The sequence below is a fragment of the Oculina patagonica genome, chromosome 5 (assembly GCF_052425735.1).
Source record: "Oculina patagonica isolate OP01 chromosome 5, crgOcupat, whole genome shotgun sequence".
In the NCBI taxonomy this organism is placed as follows: domain Eukaryota; kingdom Metazoa; phylum Cnidaria; class Anthozoa; order Scleractinia; family Oculinidae; genus Oculina; species Oculina patagonica.
This window is the reverse complement of record NC_135762.1, coordinates 25,623,805-25,645,160: the sequence shown is the minus strand read 5'-3', so window position 1 is coordinate 25,645,160 and position 21,356 is coordinate 25,623,805. Positions and strand designations below refer to the sequence as shown.

Below are 21,356 nucleotides of genomic sequence, written 5' to 3'. Positions count from 1 at the left end.
ACCCTATATGTTCTTAGAAATTTTACTCAGCGCACACGCTCAATGTATCGCGTGGCATAGTGTTGCGACATGAATAACTTGCGCAGTAGGGATGCACATAAACAATAAGCGCAAATGTCCTTAAATTTGCCCACACCTGTTTGTGTTGAATTCAAGGTTCTTTCCTACCATGCCGCAGCTCCACTGGAGGAAGCCAACAAACTTAAGGTATTTACAATAGTTTATAAGTCCATCATAGAGCGGTTATTACTTGAGTGAGTGTCGAAAGTAAATTGCATTTGCTTTGGTTTTGCATTACTACGCTTAGTGATTGGCTTAAAAATCTTGCGCCACTTTCTCAGCCAACCAGGAGTAAAACCAAAACCAATTGTGACTCGCTCGCACACGTTTTCCCGCGCTTCATGCCAGCTACATGTATTTGCTTCAAATTTTGATTGGTTCACTGGATTGTCTGTGTCCTTTGTGATTGGCCAAAGTAATTACTTTGGTTTTGGTTTTACGACACTCAATTGAAAACTGCTCTAACTTGTTGCTTACCCTCTTTTGCAGTTATTGCAGTCCATAAGTTATTGCTTACTGATTTATAAAGTATTATTCGCTTACTCTGAAAAAAAAAAGGCCTACCTGTTCTGAGGTGATCAATAAACTAGTAATACGTGACTCGCAGGGCCTCGCGAAGCTCTGGGTTGGGGAGGGGGGGGGGGTGTTATAAATAAGGAGTGGATTATTTGAAGTTGAACATTAATTGAATTGTACATATTCAATTTTCCACAGTAGACAGGAAGATATATTTGTTAGAAATTTAAAAATATTTTTTGGAGGGGTAGCATTGGATAGGTAGTGGATTGGGGAGTGAACCCTTGTTCCCAGGGTCTACTCCGCTTTGAAGATGGCGGCTCTTTCTGGTTCGTAAAGAGGTATTTTTTGTTGGGAAGCGCAGGCTATTTTCAAAATCATCAACAAATTATTGGATAGTTGCATTTTGGACATTTATTTGAGGGCATTACGAACGGCAGGAGGATTCAAACCTTCCGCCCGCGCGCCCCTGATGGCGATGAAAGGTTTATAGCCTGAATAGGCGTTGAAGGAGTATTATGTGGAAATCAGTGTTATTTTAATCCGAAAAGAAAAACGATAAAAATGAAAGGCTCAGGATTCGAACCCACAAAAAAAAAAAATACAAAAAATAAATTAAAAAAATGAAATAAAAAACACTAGCCGGATTAGAACCCCCGCCCTCAGTCCCAAAGATCTGATTTCAAGTTCGACGCCTCACACCATTAGGCCACCAGCCCGCGGCCGTGTGACGTCATTTCCGCCACACACCAAGCTCACAAATATATATATATATGACTGTAAACTCCACACGAGATTTCATCCCGCCTGAGCCCTTTGAGGGACAAAATTATACACCCCGCTACGCTCGGCCTTCAGCCTCGCTTCGCGAGGAATAAAATAAATCATATGTAGGGCTGGCAAATGATAGGTCCTTCAAAAATAAGCATTTTGTAGAATTTTAGTCAAGTTTAATGGGTTTTCGCTATTTTGTTTTTTTCGCAATGCAATCATGTGAGTAAATTCACTAGAAAATGTAAAATGTGTCGTTTCACAATGTTTTCTTGTAGGCTGTTCCTTTGCCGTCAGTCAACAACCTTCGCTTGCTGGATTTCACATTTGATGATGCAACAGTCGGTGATCAAGATACCCTTTTGGGCACACTGGCAATGGTGATGGACCTAAAACTGCATGAGCATTTCAATGTGGAATACCAGGTATGCATCATTCAAGACTACATAAAAATAAAATAAATTTCTCTTATTTGGACATAGCTGTACAGTGAAACGTCCATTTAAAGTGCTACTATGATGAAATTTGCATCTTTCCTTTCGTAGCCATTTTAAAATATTAACAAGTTCTCTTTATGAAAAGAAAAATGCCGTTTACTGTTTTCCAATATCTCTTTTCTTTTGAGAGATATTCAAGGTTTTAAAATATGCAACTTAGCAAAGCGATGACATCATAGACTCAACCAAATTTTGATCAAATATGAAGAAAGTGATATCTCAGCCGATTTGTATTGGAACTCCCTGTTTTTTTGCAGCAACACTCTGCTTGTTGTGTTTCACCATGTGAACCCAACAATTTGGTTACCATAGCAACACACTAGGTTCCAGATCCCCTGATGCTAAAGGCTTTTCCAGCCAATTCTGGCGTTCTTTATTGTTATTTGTCAATCATTATAATAATGCTTTACTTGCGTCATCCGGCAAGCATATGAATGGAAAAGGCAGACGTCTTGCCGGGTTTCATTTTTCTGAATTGAAAAATTTTAAATATTCATAGTAAATTGGTGGGGACTGGAAAAGAGTGGGTTGCCATGGTAACATAATTTAATTATAACTGCACGTGTGTCACCTGCAGAACTATTAGTCTGCCACGTTTTATTGGTCTCTTCAGAAAAATGACCGAGATTCAACTCAATTTTTGTACCTGACATAAAATTGGGTTGAGTAGATGACGTCATCAGTCCCCTAATTTGCATATTTAAAAAAATTTTTAAGCTTACATATCTCCGGAACTAAAAGATTTTTGAAAATGGAAAATGGCAATTTTGAATCTTTCCTTAAATACTGTAGGAAACACTGTCTAGGAAAAGCAAGGGGTGAAAATTTGATCATAGTAGCACTTTAACAAACCTCCAAATAACAAAGTCCTCAGTATAACAACAATATTTTTCAGTCCAGTTATGGTCAAATGTATGAAAAAGAAGCCTGATATAATGAAACATTGTTATAGCAAACATATTTTGCCAGTCCCTTGGCCCTTCATTATATAGAGGTTCCACTATATTAAAGCTAAAAGCATGTGGGGCCGTGTATTCCTGATCAAATTGGAATTTGGAAGTGTTGATTTTGTGGAGGGAGGAAAACTGGAGAACCTGGAGAAAATCTATCAGAGCAAGGACAAGAACCAACAACAAACTCAACCCACATGATGCTGGGCCGGGGATTTGAACCCGGCCACATTGGTAGCAGGCAAGTGCTCTCACCACTGTGCGATCCCTGCTCCCCACAAAGTTTGATAATTATACCACTTCTACTTAATATTTAATTTAATTTTATGAATTGTATAGGTGAATGGTACTTAACTCTAGTTTCTAACGCATTAAGTGACTAGTCTAGTTCTGGTCTATCCCTAATTACCTCACCATTCTGTTCATCAGGTTCTTTGTCGCTGGATTCTGACAGTGAAGAAGAATTACCGTCCTGTGATGTACCACAATTGGAGACATGCATTCAATGTGGCTCAGACTATGTTCACCATGCTTAAGGTAGGTCTTAATGTGACACTTTGTGTATTTATGGAATAAGCATTGTCCACGAATAAGTGCTGCTTGCGACAGCTGAAACATTTAATACTGTAATTGCACAGCAGTTCTCGCAACGTCTCACATGAAGGGCTTGCAACTTTTCAAAAGAACAATAAAACAAACAACAGAAACAATGCCCCTAGCCCCAAAACAACAGCAACTGCTCCACTTGAGGACCAGTAGAATTACAAGCTTACGAGAGATGCTACACTACTAGAATAAACGCCACGAGGGCTGTAGCTAGCAAGAGGCAAGACAAGGCACTTGTCTCGTCTAGATTTTAACTCAAATTAATAACAAATAACATTTAGTTGGTAAAATATTCTCCAGTTGAAAGAGGTTGATTTTTCTGAAGAAGTACCTTATGTAAAATGCTGAAAATAGTGTTTCCAGAACTTCTTGATTTCAAAATTTTCTGGGAGAGCAAGCGCCAAAGTCCTGTAGCAGCTCGAGCTTTTGGCGCTGGCAACTTTTGCCTCGTCTATTTGAAAAGTCTGGCTACCGCCCAGGCCACACACCTGAACAACAAGGCAATGCTTATTTGAAGAGGTTTATACCTCCCTGGTATGGAAAAAAGATCTCTTTGAACGGTGTAGAACTGAACCAATGGCTACCATCTTGATGAGGAGACGCTGGAGGTGGATTGGCCACGTCGCTCGCCAGGAAACCTCCATTGCAAAAACCGCCCTGCACTGGACGCCGGAAGGGAAACGAAAGAGAGGTCTCTCAAAGATCACATGGCGACGGACGGTTGAGAAGGAAATAAAGGAGATGGGGAAGACCTGGGAGGGCATCAAGGGACCGCCAGATGTAGAGGGAGCACGTTGCTGCCCTACATGCTCCTTAGGCATAATAGGCATGAGTGAGTGAGTGGTATGGAAAAAAGAGATGCAGAGACATTTTAAACTGAGCTTTAGTTATTGTTGCTATCATTTTTTGATAAAAATAAGCTCGTTATGTTTTATTCAAAAACGTTTCTTATAGTTTAGGACTGCCCTCAGCTAAGTACTACCCTTGAACAAGTGCCACATCAAAATGTTAACAAATTTGATGTGCCACAGTGCAATAACAATGCCACAAAATTAATTCTAATTGTTGTTGACATATTAAATTATTGGTATTGTTGGATTACAGGTGGATGCATTTGGAAATCTGTTTACTCCAGAAGAGAAATTTGCATTGTTGGTGGCCTGTTTATCACACGACCTTGATCACAGGGGAACCAACAATTCATTTCAAATAAAGTAAGTTTGGTGCCAGTTCAAGTCTCCACATATATGGTATGAGTGGTTAATCTAAAGAATACAGTTGAAACTTCATTAACACACACCTCCCATAGGCAGATGCCTCCTTTTGCACTATACAAAATGCAATTGACGTATATTTTTATTAATAGTAGTAGTACCCGTTAGTTCATTTTCGAAATGCTCTTTTCCTCTGTTTCAAAATGATAATATGTTGATGTTATTAACAGGGTGGATATGAGGTGGGCTTCCACTTTATTGACACACTAATAAAATACCATTTTCTACACACTTAGGAGTGCCTCGGCACTAGCACAACTGTACAGCACATCGACCATGGAGCACCATCACTTTGATCAATGTATCATGATCATCAACAGCCAGGTAAGATTAAAGTGCTAATCGTATCTATAACAAAATTCACGATTTTGATTGGTTCTTCGCGCGCCTATAGATTTGTCGCGTAATTGGCGCGAGATCACGTGGGTGTCCAATTACAGGTATCCAATTTGAGCAACTTCAAATTAGATACCTGTAATTGGACACCTACGCCATTCGCGCGTCAATCACACGCATATAAATGGGTTCTTTCTTGCTGTTTTCCCACTGATTGTACAACCAGTCGAATTTACCATTGACTTTTTCACACTAAAAAAGATTCTCAAAGACTTCCTAACCTCGAATTTTGTTATTGATACAAATGTGTCCCAAAATTGGATACGATATTTTGGTGGAGTTTCTTCTGCCTCGACTAACTCGACCCGCCAATCAAAGCCTATATAAAAGGGATATAGGAATACTAGTCCACAGAGAGAATTATAGCAATCTATTACCACCACTCAACTCCGCTACAATCTTCTCCGCTACAATCTTTACTTCACTGCTCTACTCTGCTCTACTCTATTCTACTCTACTCTTCTCTACTTTATACTGCTGTACTCTACACCACTCTACTCTACTTCACCTCTACTCTACTCGACTCGGCTCGACTCGACTCGACTTGACTCGACTCGACTCGACTCGACTCTACTCTACTCGACTCAACTACTACTCTACTCCGCCTCTACTATACTCTACTCTACTCTACTGGACTCGACTCCACCTCCACTGGACTGGGCTGGTCTCGACTCGACTCAACTCGACTCTACTCCACTCTACGTTATACTACTGTACTCTACACCACTCTAGACACTCTACTCCACCTCGACTCGACTCGACTCGACTCTACTCCACCTCTACTCTACTCTACTCTACTCTACTCTACTCTACTCTACTCTACTCTACTCTACTCTACTCTACTCTACTCTACTCTACTCTACTCTACTCTACTCTACTCTACTCTACTCTACTCTACTCTACTCTACTCTACTCTACTCTACTCTACTCTACCTCTACTCTACTCTACTCTACTCTACTCTACTCTACTCTACTCTACTCTACTCTACTCTACTCTACTCTACTCTACTCTACTCTACTCTACTCTACTCTACTCTACTCTACTCTACTCTACTCTACTCTACTCTACTCTACTCTACTCTACTCTACTCTACTCTACTCTACTCTACTCTACTCTACTCTACTCTACTCTACTCTACTCTACTCTACTCTACTCTACTCTACTCTACTCTACTCTACTCTACTCTACCTCTACTCTACTCTACTCTACTCTACTCTCACTCTACTCTACCTCTACTCTACTCTACTCTACTCTACTCTACTCTACTCTACTCTACTCTACTCTACTCTACTCTACTCTACTCTACTCTACTCTACTCTACTCTACTCTACTCTACTCTACTCTACTCTACTCTACTCTACTCTACTCTACTCTACTCTACTCTACTCTACTCTACTCTACTCTACTCTACTCTACTCTACTCTACTCTACTCTACTCTACTCTACTCTACTCTACTCTACTCTACTCTACTCTACTCTACTCTACTCTACTCTACTCTACTCTACTCTACTCTACTCTACTCTACTCTACTCTACTCTACTCTACTCTACTCTACTCTACTCTACTCTACTCTACTCTACTCTACTCTACTCTACTCTACTCTACTCTACTCTACTCTACTCTACTCTACTCTACTCTACCTCCACTGGACTGGGCTGGACTCGACTCAACTCGACCATCACTTTGATCAATGTATCATGATCATCAACAGCCAGGTAAGATTAAAGTGCTAATCGTATCTATAACAAAATTCTCGATTTTGATTGGTTCTTCGCGCGCCTATAGATTTGTCGCGTAATTGGCGCGAGATCACGTGGGTGTCCAATTACAGGTATCCAATTTGAGCAACTTCAAATTAGATACCTGTAATTGGACACCTACGCCATTCGCGCGTCAATCACACGCATATAAATGGGTTCTTTCTTGCTGTTTTCCCACTGATTGTACAACCAGTCGAATTTACCATTGACTTTTTCACACTAAAAAAGATTCTCAAAGACTTCCTAACCTCGAATTTTGTTATTGATACAAATGTGTCCCAAAATTGGATACGATATTTTGGTGGAGTTTCTTCTGCCTCGACTAACTCGACCCGCCAATCAAAGCCTATATAAAAGGGATATAGGAATACTAGTCCACAGAGAGAATTATAGCAATCTATTACCACCACTCAACTCCGCTACAATCTTCTCCGCTACAATCTTTACTTCACTGCTCTACTCTGCTCTACTCTATTCTACTCTACTCTTCTCTACTTTATACTGCTGTACTCTACACCACTCTACTCTACTTCACCTCTACTCTACTCGACTCGGCTCGACTCGACTCGACTCGACTCGACTCGACTCGACTCGACTCTACTCTACTCGACTCAACTACTACTCTACTCCGCCTCTACTATACTCTACTCTACTCTACTGGACTCGACTCCACCTCCACTGGACTGGGCTGGTCTCGACTCGACTCAACTCGACTCTACTCCACTCTACGTTATACTACTGTACTCTACACCACTCTAGACACTCTACTCCACCTCTACTCTACTCTACTCGACTCTACTCCACCTCTACTCTACTCTACTCTACTCTACTCTACTCTACTCTACTCTACTCTACTCTACTCTACTCTACTCTACTCTACTCTACTCTACTCTACTCTACTCTACTCTACTCTACTCTACTCTACTCTACTCTACTCTACTCTACTCTACTCTACTCTACTCTACTCTACTCTACTCTACTCTACTCTACTCTACTCTACTCTACTCTACTCTACTCTACTCTACTCTACTCTACTCTACTCTACTCTACTCTACTCTACTCTACTCTACTCTACTCTACTCTACTCTACTCTACTCTACTCTACTCTACTCTACTCTACTCTACTCTACTCGACTCGACTCGACTCGACTCGACTCCACCTCCACTGGACTGGGCTGGACTCGACTCAACTCGACTCTTCTCCACTATACGTTATACTACTGTACTCTACACCACTCTACTCTAATCCACTCTACTATACGCTACTCTTCTCGACTCTACTCCACTCTACGTTATACTACTGTACTCTACACCACTCTACTCTACTCCACTCTACTATACGCTACTCTTCTCGACTCTACTCCACTCTACGTTATACTACTGTACTCTACTCCACCTCGACTCGACACGACTCGTAGGGCCGTAAAAGCGTAAAGTTTAGGAGGAAAACCGGCGTAGGGACGTAGACGTGTACAGTTAAGAATTCAAACGTAGGGCCGTAGAAGTGTAGAGTTAAGAATGAAAGTGTTAAGTTAAGAATGAAAACGTAGAGCCGTAGAAGTGTAAAGTTTAGAATGAAAACGTAGAGCCGTAAAAGTGTCAAGTTAAGAATGAAAACGTAGAGCCGTAGAAGTGTCAAGTTAAGAATGAAAACGTAGAGCCGTAGAAGTGTCAAGTTTAGAATAAAAACGTAGAACCGTAGAAGGGTAAAGTTTAGAATAAAAACGTAGAGCCGTAGAAGTGTAAAGTTTAGAATGAAAACGTAGGGCCGTAGAAGTGTCAAGTTTAGAATGAAAACGTAGAGCCGTAGAAGTGTAAAGTTTAGAATGAAAACGTAGAGCCGTATAAGTGTAAAGTTTAGAATGAAAACATAGAGCCGTAGAAGTGTAAAGTTTAGAATGAAAACGTAGAGCCGTAGAAGTGTAAAGTTTAGAATAAAAACGTAGAGCCGTAGAAGTGTAAAGTTTAGAATGAAAACGTAGGGCCGTAGAAGTGTCAAGTTAAGAATGAAAACGTAGAGCCGTAGAAGTGTAAAGTTTAGAATGGAAACGTAGAGCCGTAGAAGTGTCAAGTTTAGAATGAAAACGTAGAGCCGTAGAAGTGTAAAATTTAAAATGAAAACGTAGAGCCGTAGAAGTGTCAAGTTAAGAATGAAAACGTAGAGCCGTAGAAGTGTCAAGCTAAGAATGAAAACGTAGAGCCGTAGAAGTGTAAGGTTTAGAATGAAAACGTAGGGCCGTAGAAGTGTAAAGTTTAGAATGAAAACGTAGCGCCGTAAAGTTTAGAATGAAAACGTAGAGCCGTAAAAGCGTAAAGTTTAGAACGTAGAAGTTAGGGCCGTAGAATATAAAGTTTAGAATGAAAACGTAACGCCGTTAAAGCGTAAAGTTTAGAATGAAAACGTAGGGCCGTAGAAGTGTAAAGTTTAGAATGAAAACGTAGAGCCGTAAAAGCGTAAAGTTTTGAATGAAAAAGTAAGGCCGTAAAAGCGTAAAGTTTAGGAGGAAAACCGGCGTAGGGCCGTAGACGTGTACAGTTAAGAATTCAAACGTAGGGCCGTAGAAGTGTAGAGTTAAGAATGAAAGTGTAAAGTTAAGAATGAAAACGTAGAGTCGTAGAAGTGTAAAGTTTAGAATGAAAACGTAGAGCCGTAAAAGTGTCAAGTTAAGAATGAAAACGTAGAGCCGTAGAAGTGTCAAGTTAAGAATGAAAACGTAGAGCCGTAGAAGTGTCAAGTTTAGAATAAAAACGTAGAACCGTAGAAGGGTAAAGTTTAGAATAAAAACGTAGAGCCGTTAAGAAGTGTAAAGTTTAGAATGAAAAGGTAGAGCCGTAAAAATGTAAAGTTAAGAATAAAAACGTAGGGCCGTAGAAATGTACAGTTAAGAATGAAAACGTAGGGCCGTAAAAGCGTAAAGTTTAGAATGAAAAGGTAGAGCCGTAAAAGCGTAAAGTTTAGAATCAAAACGTAGAGCCGTAGAAATGTACAGTTAAGAATCAAAACGTAGGTCCGTAAAAGCGTAAAGTTTATAATGAAAAGGTAGAGCCGTAAAAGCGTAAAGTTTAGAATCAAAATGTAGAGCCGTAGAAATGTACAGTTAAGAATGAAAACGTAAAGCCATAGAGGTGTAAAGTTAAGAATGAAAACGTAAAGCCGTAGAGGTGTAAAATTTAGAATGAAAACGTAGGGCCTTAGAAGTGTACAGTTTAGTCGAGTGGAGTGGAGTAGTGTTAAGTTGAGTCGAGTAGAGCAGAGTCGAGTTGAGTCGAGTCGAGTCGAGTCGAGTATAGTACAGTCGAGAAGAGTAGAGTGGAGAAGAGTAGAGTTGAGCCAAGTGAAGTAGATAGTCCAGTAGAGTCGAGTCGAGTCTAGTTGAGTCGAGTAGCCTACAGTAGGGTAAACTTGAATGAAATATAGCAGAGTAGAGACGAGTAGAGTAGAGCAGCGTTCAGAAGAGTAGACTCGAATAAAGTATATTATACTAGAGTAGAGTAGAGTAAATAAAAGTAGCGTAATAGTATGGTAGACTCGAATCAAGTATAGTAGACTAGAGCAAAGTAGAGTACAGTACAGTAGAGTACAGTTGAGTCGAGTGGAATAGAGACGAGAACAGTCACATAAGCTTACATAAACGTACAGTAGCGTGGCGGAGATGAATAAAGAAGTGTTAAGAGTAGAGACCAGTCCAATCGACATTCGTAAAGTAGAGACGACTAGAATATTGTTAGTAGAGTAGAGTAGAACAGAGTGTAATCTAGTAGAGACGAGTTCAGTCAAGTAACGTGCGTAGATGCGGGAGTAGAGTACATGATAGTAAAGCAGATTCAAGTGGTGTCCAGCAGAGTAGGGTACAACAGTTGGGCATCCACGTATTGCGTCGAGTTGAAAAAAGTTGTGATGGTGTAGTAGAGTTGAGTTGAGTTGAGAAAAGTTGTTATTATGTGGTATATTTGACTTGAGAGTGAAGATGTGATGCTAGTAGTTTAGTAGTTGCGTAGAGTTGAAAAAATCTATTATCATGTGGTAGGGTTCAATCAAGATAATGAGAAGAGTTTTGATGGTCTAATAGACTTTATTGTGGTTCAGAGTGAATCGAGTATAGTTGAGTACTTACAGATCAACCGAAATGTTACTAAAAGAGGACTAATAACGTACAGAATAACTTAATGTAAAGGCAGTCGAGCTAGTCGAGATACAGAAAAAACTCCACCAAAATTTTCTATCCAATTTCGTGCCAGGTATATATTGATACCATTAATTTATTAGTAATTGGACCTCGTGTCATACAATTCAGAGAGTAATCGTGCTCATATTTTCAAATCGTCCTCGCGCTGCGCGCTCGGCCGATTTTGAAATTACTCACCCGATTACTTCCTGAATTGTACTCCACTCAGTCCAATTACTATTACTTATTCTGTAAATTGAGGTTTATTTCCTGCCTGTTGTTAAGAGTGTGTTCAATATGTCAGCCATGCCAGTCAGAAACCCCAATTCCCAATTATCGTAAGTCTGTTATTTCAAAGGCTAACCAGAACGGCTCACATGACTCGCTATCCATGTGAACCATGTGAGCCAGAATTCCCTTATCCCAATGTAAAGGCTACACACAAGCTACCTAAGTTAACTGTAGGCTAACCAGAGTTTCATTTAGGCAAACCAGAGTGCTGTTTAAGCTAACCACTGTAATTCAGGCTAACCAGAATGACTTGCTGGCTCGCACCCTGCCAAGGCCCTGTAATTAACAGTTTTGGTCAAAATAAACCATCAGTTCTGTTTGTGACATTCTGATACAATGATATTGTCAAATAATGAAATTATGTTCTGGCAAGAATTTCTTTAATCTTTTTGTGTCTCTAACATTTCAGGGAAATGAAATTTTTGGCTCACTGTCAGCTGAGGACTATAACAAAGTAATTAAACTTGTAGAACAAGCAATCATTGCAACTGATCTGGCCTTGTATTTCCAGTAAGTGGTAGTTTCAATTCTGTTTATTGGTAAGAACTAAAGGGACTGTGTCACTGCTGAGTTAAGTTAATTTTATTGAGTTTTGCCAAATACTCACTATGAAACTTAACATTTGCGAAAAAATTACCTCAATCTATCTCAATGACAAAAGGGGGAGAAGCCACGAGCCAAGCGGCCCACACTGCCGGAGCTTATCCCGGTTTCCGTAGCATTAAGCGGCTAGGAGTATTTCTACTCCCCCCTGAATGGGATGCTAGTCCATTGCAGGGTTCCCCCCAGCATTATGTCGCCGGTACCCATTTATACACCTGGGTGGAGAGAGGCACTATGAGAGTAAAGTGTCTTGCCCAAGAACACAACACAAGTGACCCCGGCCGGGGCTCGAACTCGGACCGCTTGATCCGGAGTCCGGCGCTCTAACCATTAGGCCACCGCGCCTCCCCATGTCAATGACAAAACCATAGCTTTATTACAATCAAATAATATGTCTCCTGTGCTTTATAATTTAAAGTTACAAGCAAACAAGATTAACTTTAAAAACAATTCAGCCTAACAGTATTTCAAAAACCCATATTGCAATCTGTTTCAATCTTCTTCACTTTCGGCCATCCTACCATCTTTTGTAGTTGCTGTGTTATTGAAATGTTTCTTTACTGTTTTCATTTCACCAAATTTGGTGCCCATTTCCTATGCCTAAATTTGGCTAAAATCTATGACGTTCCTCTAAGTTCACATGCAAGCCTGCTGGCCCATCAGAGAGGTGCTTATCTCTGGTTTTCATAAAATGAAGCAATAAGGAGTATTTCTACCCCGGGAGGGGGGGGCACCCTGTGTATTTTTGGGTGGGGGTGTGCCGCTGGGACTCTGAAACCCTTACCCTATCCCAGACTTGCTTCTTTTTAGAACTGTATCACAATCAGTGTTTTTAAAGGAAAACCATCTGTCAACAACGTTGTCACAATGATTTTATTCACGTGTAGGGAAGCCTCTTTCTCTTTCGGGTTTCTATTCCTATTCTGGACTTAATTCTTCATACTGCTGATCAGTTTTTCGGCAAATGATACCCTGTTCTAGACCAAAACTCTCTGATTTCTATACCCCAACCCAGACTAAACTCCTTGAAAACCATACCCTTCACAGCGGCACATACCTATATAGCTCATATATGGGAGTGCCCCCCCCCCCCCCCGGGATTTCTACTCCTCCCTGGATTGGATGCTAGTCTATCGCAGGATTTCCCCCAGCATTTTATTAGCCAGTACCCATTGGTTTGCAACTGTGTGGAGAGAGGCACTGTAAAAATAAAGCATCTTGCCCAGGAACATGACACAGTGATCCAGGTCACGCAACCTGCACAATTCGGAGTCTAGTGCACCAACCCACGAGGCCACCATGTCTCATGTACCTAAAAATGTTTCTTGCCCTTTCATGTGGCACAATCATTCCAAAAAGGTGTTACAGTGATGCAATTCTTGGGTTTACAGTCATGGATCAAAATTAGTATTTATTTTTAGTCTTCTGCTGCTCAAAAACCCACTAGATAGTCAAGTAGGCTTTGCTAAGGCTTTGCTGAGGAAAAAAAAAAATTTGAATTCCTGGTGACTTTTTTACTTGTCACAGACAGCTGAGCTAGTGATTCGTTGAACCCTGCCAGAGTGTGCAAGATGTGCTCAGTATTGGACTTTGCTTATCGATAATTTTCTTTTGTGACAGGAAACGGGCTGAATTTTTCAAGAAAGCTGAAGCTGGGTGCGAAGACTGGTCAACTGATGAGAATAGAGAACTTTTGAGGTATGGTTGATTTTGTGGCTGCTAAAACTCTAAACACACTGAATCAAAACAACACAAAATCAGTCACGGAGGAAATGACAAAATTTCAGATTTCAAACTCTGAATTTTATCACACTATCCTGAAGTCACTGCACGAGGGCATGCAATTTGTCCGATGAATTTTACTCAACAAATATAGCCCAAACTGATTGGAATGTAATTTTTATTTTTTCGTTGACCATGTCATTTCAGGGCAATGATGATGACGGCATGTGATCTTTCAGCAATCACAAAACCATGGCCTGTCCAGAGAAGGGTAAGAGACCCTTTAATTAAATATGTGTTGCAACTTTGAGTTTTATCCCCCCTGGATGGGATGCTAGTCCACTGTGGTTCCTCCTCAGAGGTGAAATGAATGTGTTTGAAAAGCCAATTACCACTAACCCAGGATTAAAAGTTAATTGAGGGTTCGATTTCTCTTGTGCAAAAAGGTTTTATTGCTTATGTTTTGTGTTTAAGATTAGTCACATCAACTGAAGGACAGAAAATATGACCAGAAAACCTCACTGAAAAATAAAAAAATAAATAAATAAAAATTCACGCTTATCCCGGATTAAGCTTAATCATGCTTTGAACACCACCTGGCCCTTGGTGGAAAGGAAGAGGGGCCCTGCAAGAGTGAAGTGTTTTGCCCAAGAACATAATGGGTGAATTATTTCAACAAATGGGTCAGTCAAGGGTTTAGCATGCTCTTGTTTTTTTCTTTGTTTTACCTATACAGACAGCTCTTCTTGTAGCCGAGGAATTCTTCCAACAAGGAGATCTTGAACAGCAAGAATTGAAGGCAACGCCCCTGGCAATGATGGACCGAGCCAAGAAAGATGAACTGCCGCAGATGCAAGTTGGGTTCATTGATGCTGTGTGTTTACCTCTGTATAAGGTTAGATGATAAAGAATATTGCTTAATCAGCTTAATATTTATATCAAAGGGGAAGTTTATTCCAAAATAGCACTTTTTTTCTTGACACCAACAAAAAGGTGGCTGGAGATCAAGCAATTCAAATTGACTCTCTATCCTACAAAGAAATAATGCTAGGCATCATCGAAGCCCAGGAAAATTTGTTTGTAAATCACATTTTGTTGATTGCGAAGAATTACATATACTCTTGTAGATATGATAAGATTAAACCTTCCGTCATAGTTTTAATTACAAAGATTAAGAAGATCCATCAACTGGAATCAAAAATCGCCAAATTAAACAATAAACGGTCTACTTATCTCAAGAAATGGGGCAAGTACAAAGAAATGTAATAATTGATAGTAGGTCTCTTTCTCATACTGCGTCTCTTAAGCAATTTATTTTAGCTTTGTCATTTTTATCATAGAGTGTTCATTTTGTATCAATTTATTTACTGCATGCAATTTAGAAAAAAATTAAGCCTTATTGTAACAGATTTCTTGTATCTGTAGTGTTTGTTTTTGTAAGTTTGTAACTTTCTAGAGTGTATTTGTCAGTAGTATTGAATATGAAATAAAAATATTAAAATACAAAAAAAACAAACAAAAAACAAACAAAAAAACAAAAAAACAAAAAACAAAAAGGTATTTCAAAGTTAATTATGTTATCAGCTTCCAAAGAGTATTCAAACCCTATAAAATCCTTCTTTGAAGTAGTCCAAAAACTGAGAACTGGCTGCCACCATCTTGCATTAACTTAACAGCCTGGCGATGTATGCGTGACGTCAAAGAACTCAACTTTTACTATCTTTTGGAGCTAAATTTGTGCACAGACAGGCATTTTAAAAAAGAAGCCAGTACATAATTAATAAGGAGTGTCAATGTTTAACCTTCCTGCCAAATTTCAGGTCAAGCTCTTTGATTTCATGCATACATTGCCAGGCTGCTAAGTTACTCCAAGATTTGGTCGGCTGGTTTTCGATTTTCGTACAAACTACTACTTCAGACAAGGATTTCACAGGGTTATATTGGAAGCTGAAATTTTGGTGACTAACATATGTCAGAATTGCCTTTTCGTGGTGTGAAGAAAAAAAAGTGCCATTTTTTTTTCTTCTCCTTTTAAGTCACTTAGGACTTCTGTATTTGGACATAAGCTTTTAAGCAGGGTGTGAAAGTGTACATGGACATGTATTTGGCTTATGTGCAGATTCATGTTTTAAAGTCAGATACTATTTTTAGCAAAAAGGGGTTTGAGTAGCTTTAACGCAAACTAACATTAAAGTCATCTTTTTAGGCTTTCGCACAAATGAATCCAAAACTTCTACCTCTCAAGGAAGGCTGCAGAGAGAACAAACTTCAATGGCAGAAACTTGCCGACGACTATAAGGCACAGGTATAATCTCGTACCCAGATGTCTACTTACCACGGTAGTACACATCTGGTCAAGTGCGTTCAGTTCGCCAATCTGATTGGTTGATGAACAGCTTCAGCATTTGCGCGTGGATGATGCAAACTTTGTTTCGCACGCGCGCACCGTGCGTTAGCTAGTAGGAAAATATTTGGTTTTAAGGTTTTCTACAAACGCGTCGTGTTTTGAACGTTACTAATGCGAATAAGCTATAGATACAGTTTGTAGTTGAAGCTTATTAGGACAAAATGTTTTAAAATGACGATATTCGTGGGTAAAAAGATGGGTAAAAAATTTGCCAATCTGACGCGTACTTGACATGTACAGCTAGCTTGTACGCGTCAAACACAGTGTGCGCTTTTCCCCACCGTTAAAGGCTGGTTTCAGTGTTTTAATTTATCAGCAAAAACACGACTGGCGGCTTTTTTCTTTCTCAACTCTATTTCAGGATTGTGTTCCTTGTCTTTCCTTGTATGGGAAAGAAGTTAATTAGCTATTTACAGCGGCCAAGTGAGCTTTTCATCTACTAAATTGCCGAGCATGCGTAGTCGCGTCGTGTGTCACATTTCTGACACATCTGATGCAAGCAAAATCTGACTTTACCAGATGTTCTCTCCGAGGGATGAGAAGATCTGGGTACGAGATTAGGCACAGGTATAATCATATTTGTTGGTGAGGACTAACGTTTATGTAATGTTGAGGGTGTTGTTTTCGGTATTCTTGCTATGAAAACACTCGTAGTTGTATATTCCCTTTAAAGGAATATTCTAATAGAATGATCAATGATTGATTACAAAAATCAGACTTAAAATAATTAATTTGCCAATTTTTTTTTAAGATGTGCAGTCTGCAACGTAGGTAGCTCCTTTTATTGCGGTTTTCAGTGATATGCAAACTCTGAAATTTAATCCTAAACCAACAGTTTACGCTTTTTGCTGCCATCAATCATCTTAGTGGACCTCTTGTGAAAGAGAAGTTCACTTCAACGAGGTCAAAAAGTCGCATCCATCAGTTGTGATTGGTAGATTTCGTTCCATTTTGTTTGTTTCTGTTTTTCATGGTTCATTGGCTGTCGACATAGTTATGATTGACAGCAGCAGAAAATGCAATCGTTAGTTGACTTTTGAACTTTCAGAGTTCACATATCACTAAAAGACCGCAATAACCCAAATGTTTTCAGCTTAATTAAGTCGTCTTGTTCATCTTCTTTATGCAGATAACGAACCAAGTGTGGAGAAAGAGATGAGATCTGAGATAATGTAAATACTGAACATTTGTTCTTGTCTTTGTTTGTATAGCTTTAGCTGAGAAGTGCATGCATGCTTGAACTAAATATTACCTAGTAAGTATGTAAACATTTCACGTGATATTTTTTGTAAAATAAACACAGTTTTTCAGGTTCACTTATTTGTTAAATACTTCTGATTGGATGTTATGTCTGTTGTTTGCCATGTAATAGCTTTGGTTGAAATAGCATACGCATAGATAGACTCTTAAAATATCAAGCTAACATTTTGTTATAATGTCTTTCCTTGATTTTGATCATACTAACACTACCAGTAAAGCTAATACTAATAATAATAACAACAACAACAATAATAATAATAATAATAATAATAATAATAATAATAATAATAATAATAATAATAATAATAATTAAAAATAATAACTGTAATGATAATAGTAATAGTCTAACTACAATGAGAAAATAGTTTTAAAAATAAATGAACAAAAATAAAAGAAACAAGTTAAAAGAAAAAAAAATAAAACAAAAATTTTATTAATACTAAACTCTGTTTTAAAAAGGTTGTGAACAATTTGAGAAAGGTCCTATAATGTGTTTATGTCCTAATGTTATCAGGGAGGCTGTTAGAGAGGACTGCGGCCTTAACTTGCCCTTGAGAATTATGTTTTAGGTGTATACCATATTTATTCTAATAAACGCCCAACCTCGAATAAGCGCCCACCTCGAATAAGTGCCCATCCTTTAGGAAGAAAAAGTTAATAAGCACGTAGCCTCGAATAAGCGCCCACCCCCTTTCAAAAAATACTGAAGTGCACAAGAGGAGTACTTTGATTATTTTTGAAATTGAGATTGAAATTGATGAAGAGACTTCCCTGAAGACCAAGATTTTCTGAGTATTTTACAGATGCTTTCAATGAACAGTTAAAATTCTGTTTTGGTACATCTTCAGGTTTTATTATTATTATTATTATTATTATTATTATTATTATTATTATTATTATTATTATTATTAATTGTTTTGTTGTAAAATAAACTTACTTCTTGCGAGAAATGGTGAAAATTCAATATGCCCCCAGCCTTGAATAAGCGCCCACCTTGAATAAGCGTTCACTCTCAAAGTCCAAAAATTTAATAAGCCCCTGGGGTAGTGAGTGCCAAAACAAGCCTAGAATGCAATCTCTTGGTGATTTCAAGAGAAGGGCATTATTTTGAACAATATTATGTTCTCCAATGATCAGAAGCAATTTATTTACACTGAGAATTTTAAATGTTAAAAGAATTCCCTCAGTAATATAGTTTCCTTTTTTCTTTTGTAGCTTTGCCTTTGAGAAGAAATTCACGAGCAATTTGTTGGTCGTCTTCTCAGCAGCAGATAAATAGCATTATTATAAGAGTTAAAATAGAAATCCTTGTACATAAACTACATATAAATTTAATTTTCTAGTACATGAATAGTAAGATCATTGCCAATCAATGGTTGTATAAATAATATTGTGCGTTACTAGGTAAAATTATCCAAGTGGCTGCTATATTTTCACTATCAAAAATGTCTAGCTCAATTGGGCTTATATTATCACACACTGTGTTTGTTATGGTGTGATGTGTGCTAGATCAGGCCTGAACATCAAGCAGAAGCCCATTAAAAAGGAATAGATCCATCTGTGTCACTGCAACAGAAGGTAACTAGCTTTCTCAGGGCCTGTTGATGTAAAAAAAAGTTATTTCTGGTAGAGGAGTTTCCCCTTTCCCCCAAGCCATCTTTTCTGAGCATTTATATAAGAAAAAAAGGTCTCTGCCAACTAAACCAGAAATTGGACCTTGTGGTTTCGTCCATGTTCTGTATGTCCAGACTTGTCCCTGGTAGGCAAGTCAAAAACAGCCAAGTATTTACATGGAAAAAAAAGTTGGCTCACCCCCAGGGTCAGTCACCCTCCCTTCAAAGTGAGTGACCCTCCACCAGGGTTCAACCTACCATTTGAGCTAACTTTGTGATATCTCATATAAACAGTTTGCAGTTATTCATTGAGAAATGCAAGAAAAGCTCTCTTGTCTGGGGTGGCTAGATTTTGAGAGTTACCAAAAACCCCCAAAAAAAAAAACCTGGGGGGAGAGAAAGTACCCTTCTACCAGGAACAACATTTCTCCATATGAACAGGCCCTCAGTTTGCCCCTTTAAGATGCATTTTTGGAGATCCTGTTAGTTTTGATTGCGTGACAGTTGACTAATGTTACGAGTTGTGACATAGATACAAAACTGCCTAGATTGGCGAGAAATCATGCCTTTGATTGGCAGTGACAATCCCTCAACCTGAGCTCAACAGTTTATATTCTGTGTCTCACATCAACTGCTATTGATCACAAAACATCCTGGAACAATACAGCCATCTTAATAATAGAACTTGTGAAAGTAAAGGACTATTACAAGATTTCGACATTTGCCACCTGGTCCTGGACTTTATGTGCAAGCTATAAAGGTGTTATCAGTAAACATGTTGCCTAGTCAATACAAGGTATGGATCAAGATGTATTTTTTGCTTGCGAGCTTTACAAAATGTAATAATTATTATGGCTGTTATATGTGCATGAAAGATAGCAGGGCATATATAGTATTAGTGCTGGTTTTAACATGTATTTTATGTACCTTTTGTTGCTCTTAAATGCCAAATATTTTTTGGTTTTAAAAGGCGTTCATTATAAGTAAGAAAATTAGGACTTAAATAAGAAAATTTCTGACTAATGGTAACCTGTGAAAACAAATATCCATGTAACACGTTCATTTCATTCTACCTGAGACAGTTGGCTAAGATGCGAGGTAAAAAAAGGGAACCTCGCAAGCCTGGCTGGGGTGTTTGTGTTGTGTTTTGGGGTGACACCTAACTGTTGCACTGCCTCCCTCAACCCAGGAGTATAAATGGGTATCAACAGCCTGTTGACAATTACAGCTTTACAAAATGCTAGAGGGTGTCCTGCGATGGGCTAGCATCTCATCAAGGGGGACAGAAATCGGAGTTTCAAGTGCTGGCACTTACAAGCTTTCTGGCTGCTGTGATTCCTTTAATTGAGAGAGACTTTTATGTTACCTTTTTCTTTTGGTGGGGGGAGGGGATGAATGAATTTGTTGTTTTTCAACAAATTCTGTTTTTTCTCAGTCGACACCTGCTTCAAAATATTTTACAGTGAATTAACTTTTAATTCATAAGAAGTAATATGAGAAGAGTTTTAATGGCAAAAAGTGGTACTAAACTTATGATTTTGCTGTCTTGGAAAAACATGTTGCAGGTTTTGTTGTTAGTCAAGATAAACATATTGCTTTACAAATTCAAGGTGTGCAATCTATTATCTATTGATGTAACAGTCTCTTCAGTAGAAATAAGTATTAAATATGTATATGTAGTAAGGCTGTAGCAAAATCAACTGCTGTTCATAGCAGTGTAGTTATGAGCCTTTGAATCAATAATTGGTCATGAGACTAGCAATGTCAATCATAGTGTGGTGGATGCCAAGAAAATATGAAAGCTACAGAAAGTTACATTGTGTTATTCCAGAAAATAACCATACCTCCCCCGTGGAAGGTTTTTGGTTTGCCCCACCCCACTACCACCACCCTGTCTGGAAATTCCAGTTGAGCTTCATAAATTTGGCTTTTGAGACCCCCCACCCCCCAACCCCACCCCGTCATAATTTCCAATGATCTTCTGTGGGGTGGGTATGGATATTTTCTGGAACCACACATTAACCTATCTAAATGGTCCAAACAATGGGGCGATCTTTGCTGGCGTTATTGTTTACATTTTGCCTCATTAGCATACGACTTTGCATAGAGAAGGCATCATGCTACATTCAAAGTGATTTCAGATATTTAAAGAGCTTGTGAAACTTTATCATCGTTGGAATTTTCAGCTTTTTGTGGGTAATATTCAAGGAGATATAAGCGTTCAAAACCTGCAAAATGTCTGGGTGGTAAAAGCGCTAATGAGCTCATACGTTCTTTGTAAAAAAATCAAGTTGTCAAACCTCTGTCACAGGTTTAAATTTATAGCGGAAGTTAATCGTACCATGTACTTTCAATATTCAGGATTGATATTTTTGAAGCTTGATCCGAAAGTAAAGCACTTATACTAATGAGGCAAATATTGTAAACAAAGATCCCCCTATAGAAAACTGCCAAAGAGATAC

At 38.8% G+C, this 21,356-nt stretch overlaps 1 protein-coding gene across 8 annotated transcripts in view; it reads left to right on the top strand.

The window, feature by feature from the left end:
- Positions 1-21,356, top strand: part of LOC144653540 (dual 3',5'-cyclic-AMP and -GMP phosphodiesterase 11-like) — a 260,413-nt gene that overhangs the window by 21,602 nt on the left and 217,455 nt on the right. For 2 of the 8 annotated variants that reach the window (XM_078513559.1, XM_078513558.1), the window contains exons 12-23: positions 157-207; positions 1,626-1,772; positions 3,224-3,331; positions 4,505-4,614; positions 4,911-4,998; positions 11,699-11,799; positions 13,513-13,590; positions 13,822-13,885; positions 14,351-14,509; positions 15,821-15,919; positions 17,151-17,193; positions 18,497-19,258. In XM_078513559.1, coding sequence (XP_078369685.1) covers positions 157-207; positions 1,626-1,772; positions 3,224-3,331; positions 4,505-4,614; positions 4,911-4,998; positions 11,699-11,799; positions 13,513-13,590; positions 13,822-13,885; positions 14,351-14,509; positions 15,821-15,919; positions 17,151-17,180 — 1,035 coding nt within the window. In that variant the 3' untranslated portion in view covers positions 17,181-17,193; positions 18,497-19,258. The other 6 variants (XR_013570760.1, XR_013570759.1, XM_078513562.1 and 3 more) reach the window with 6 other exon arrangements.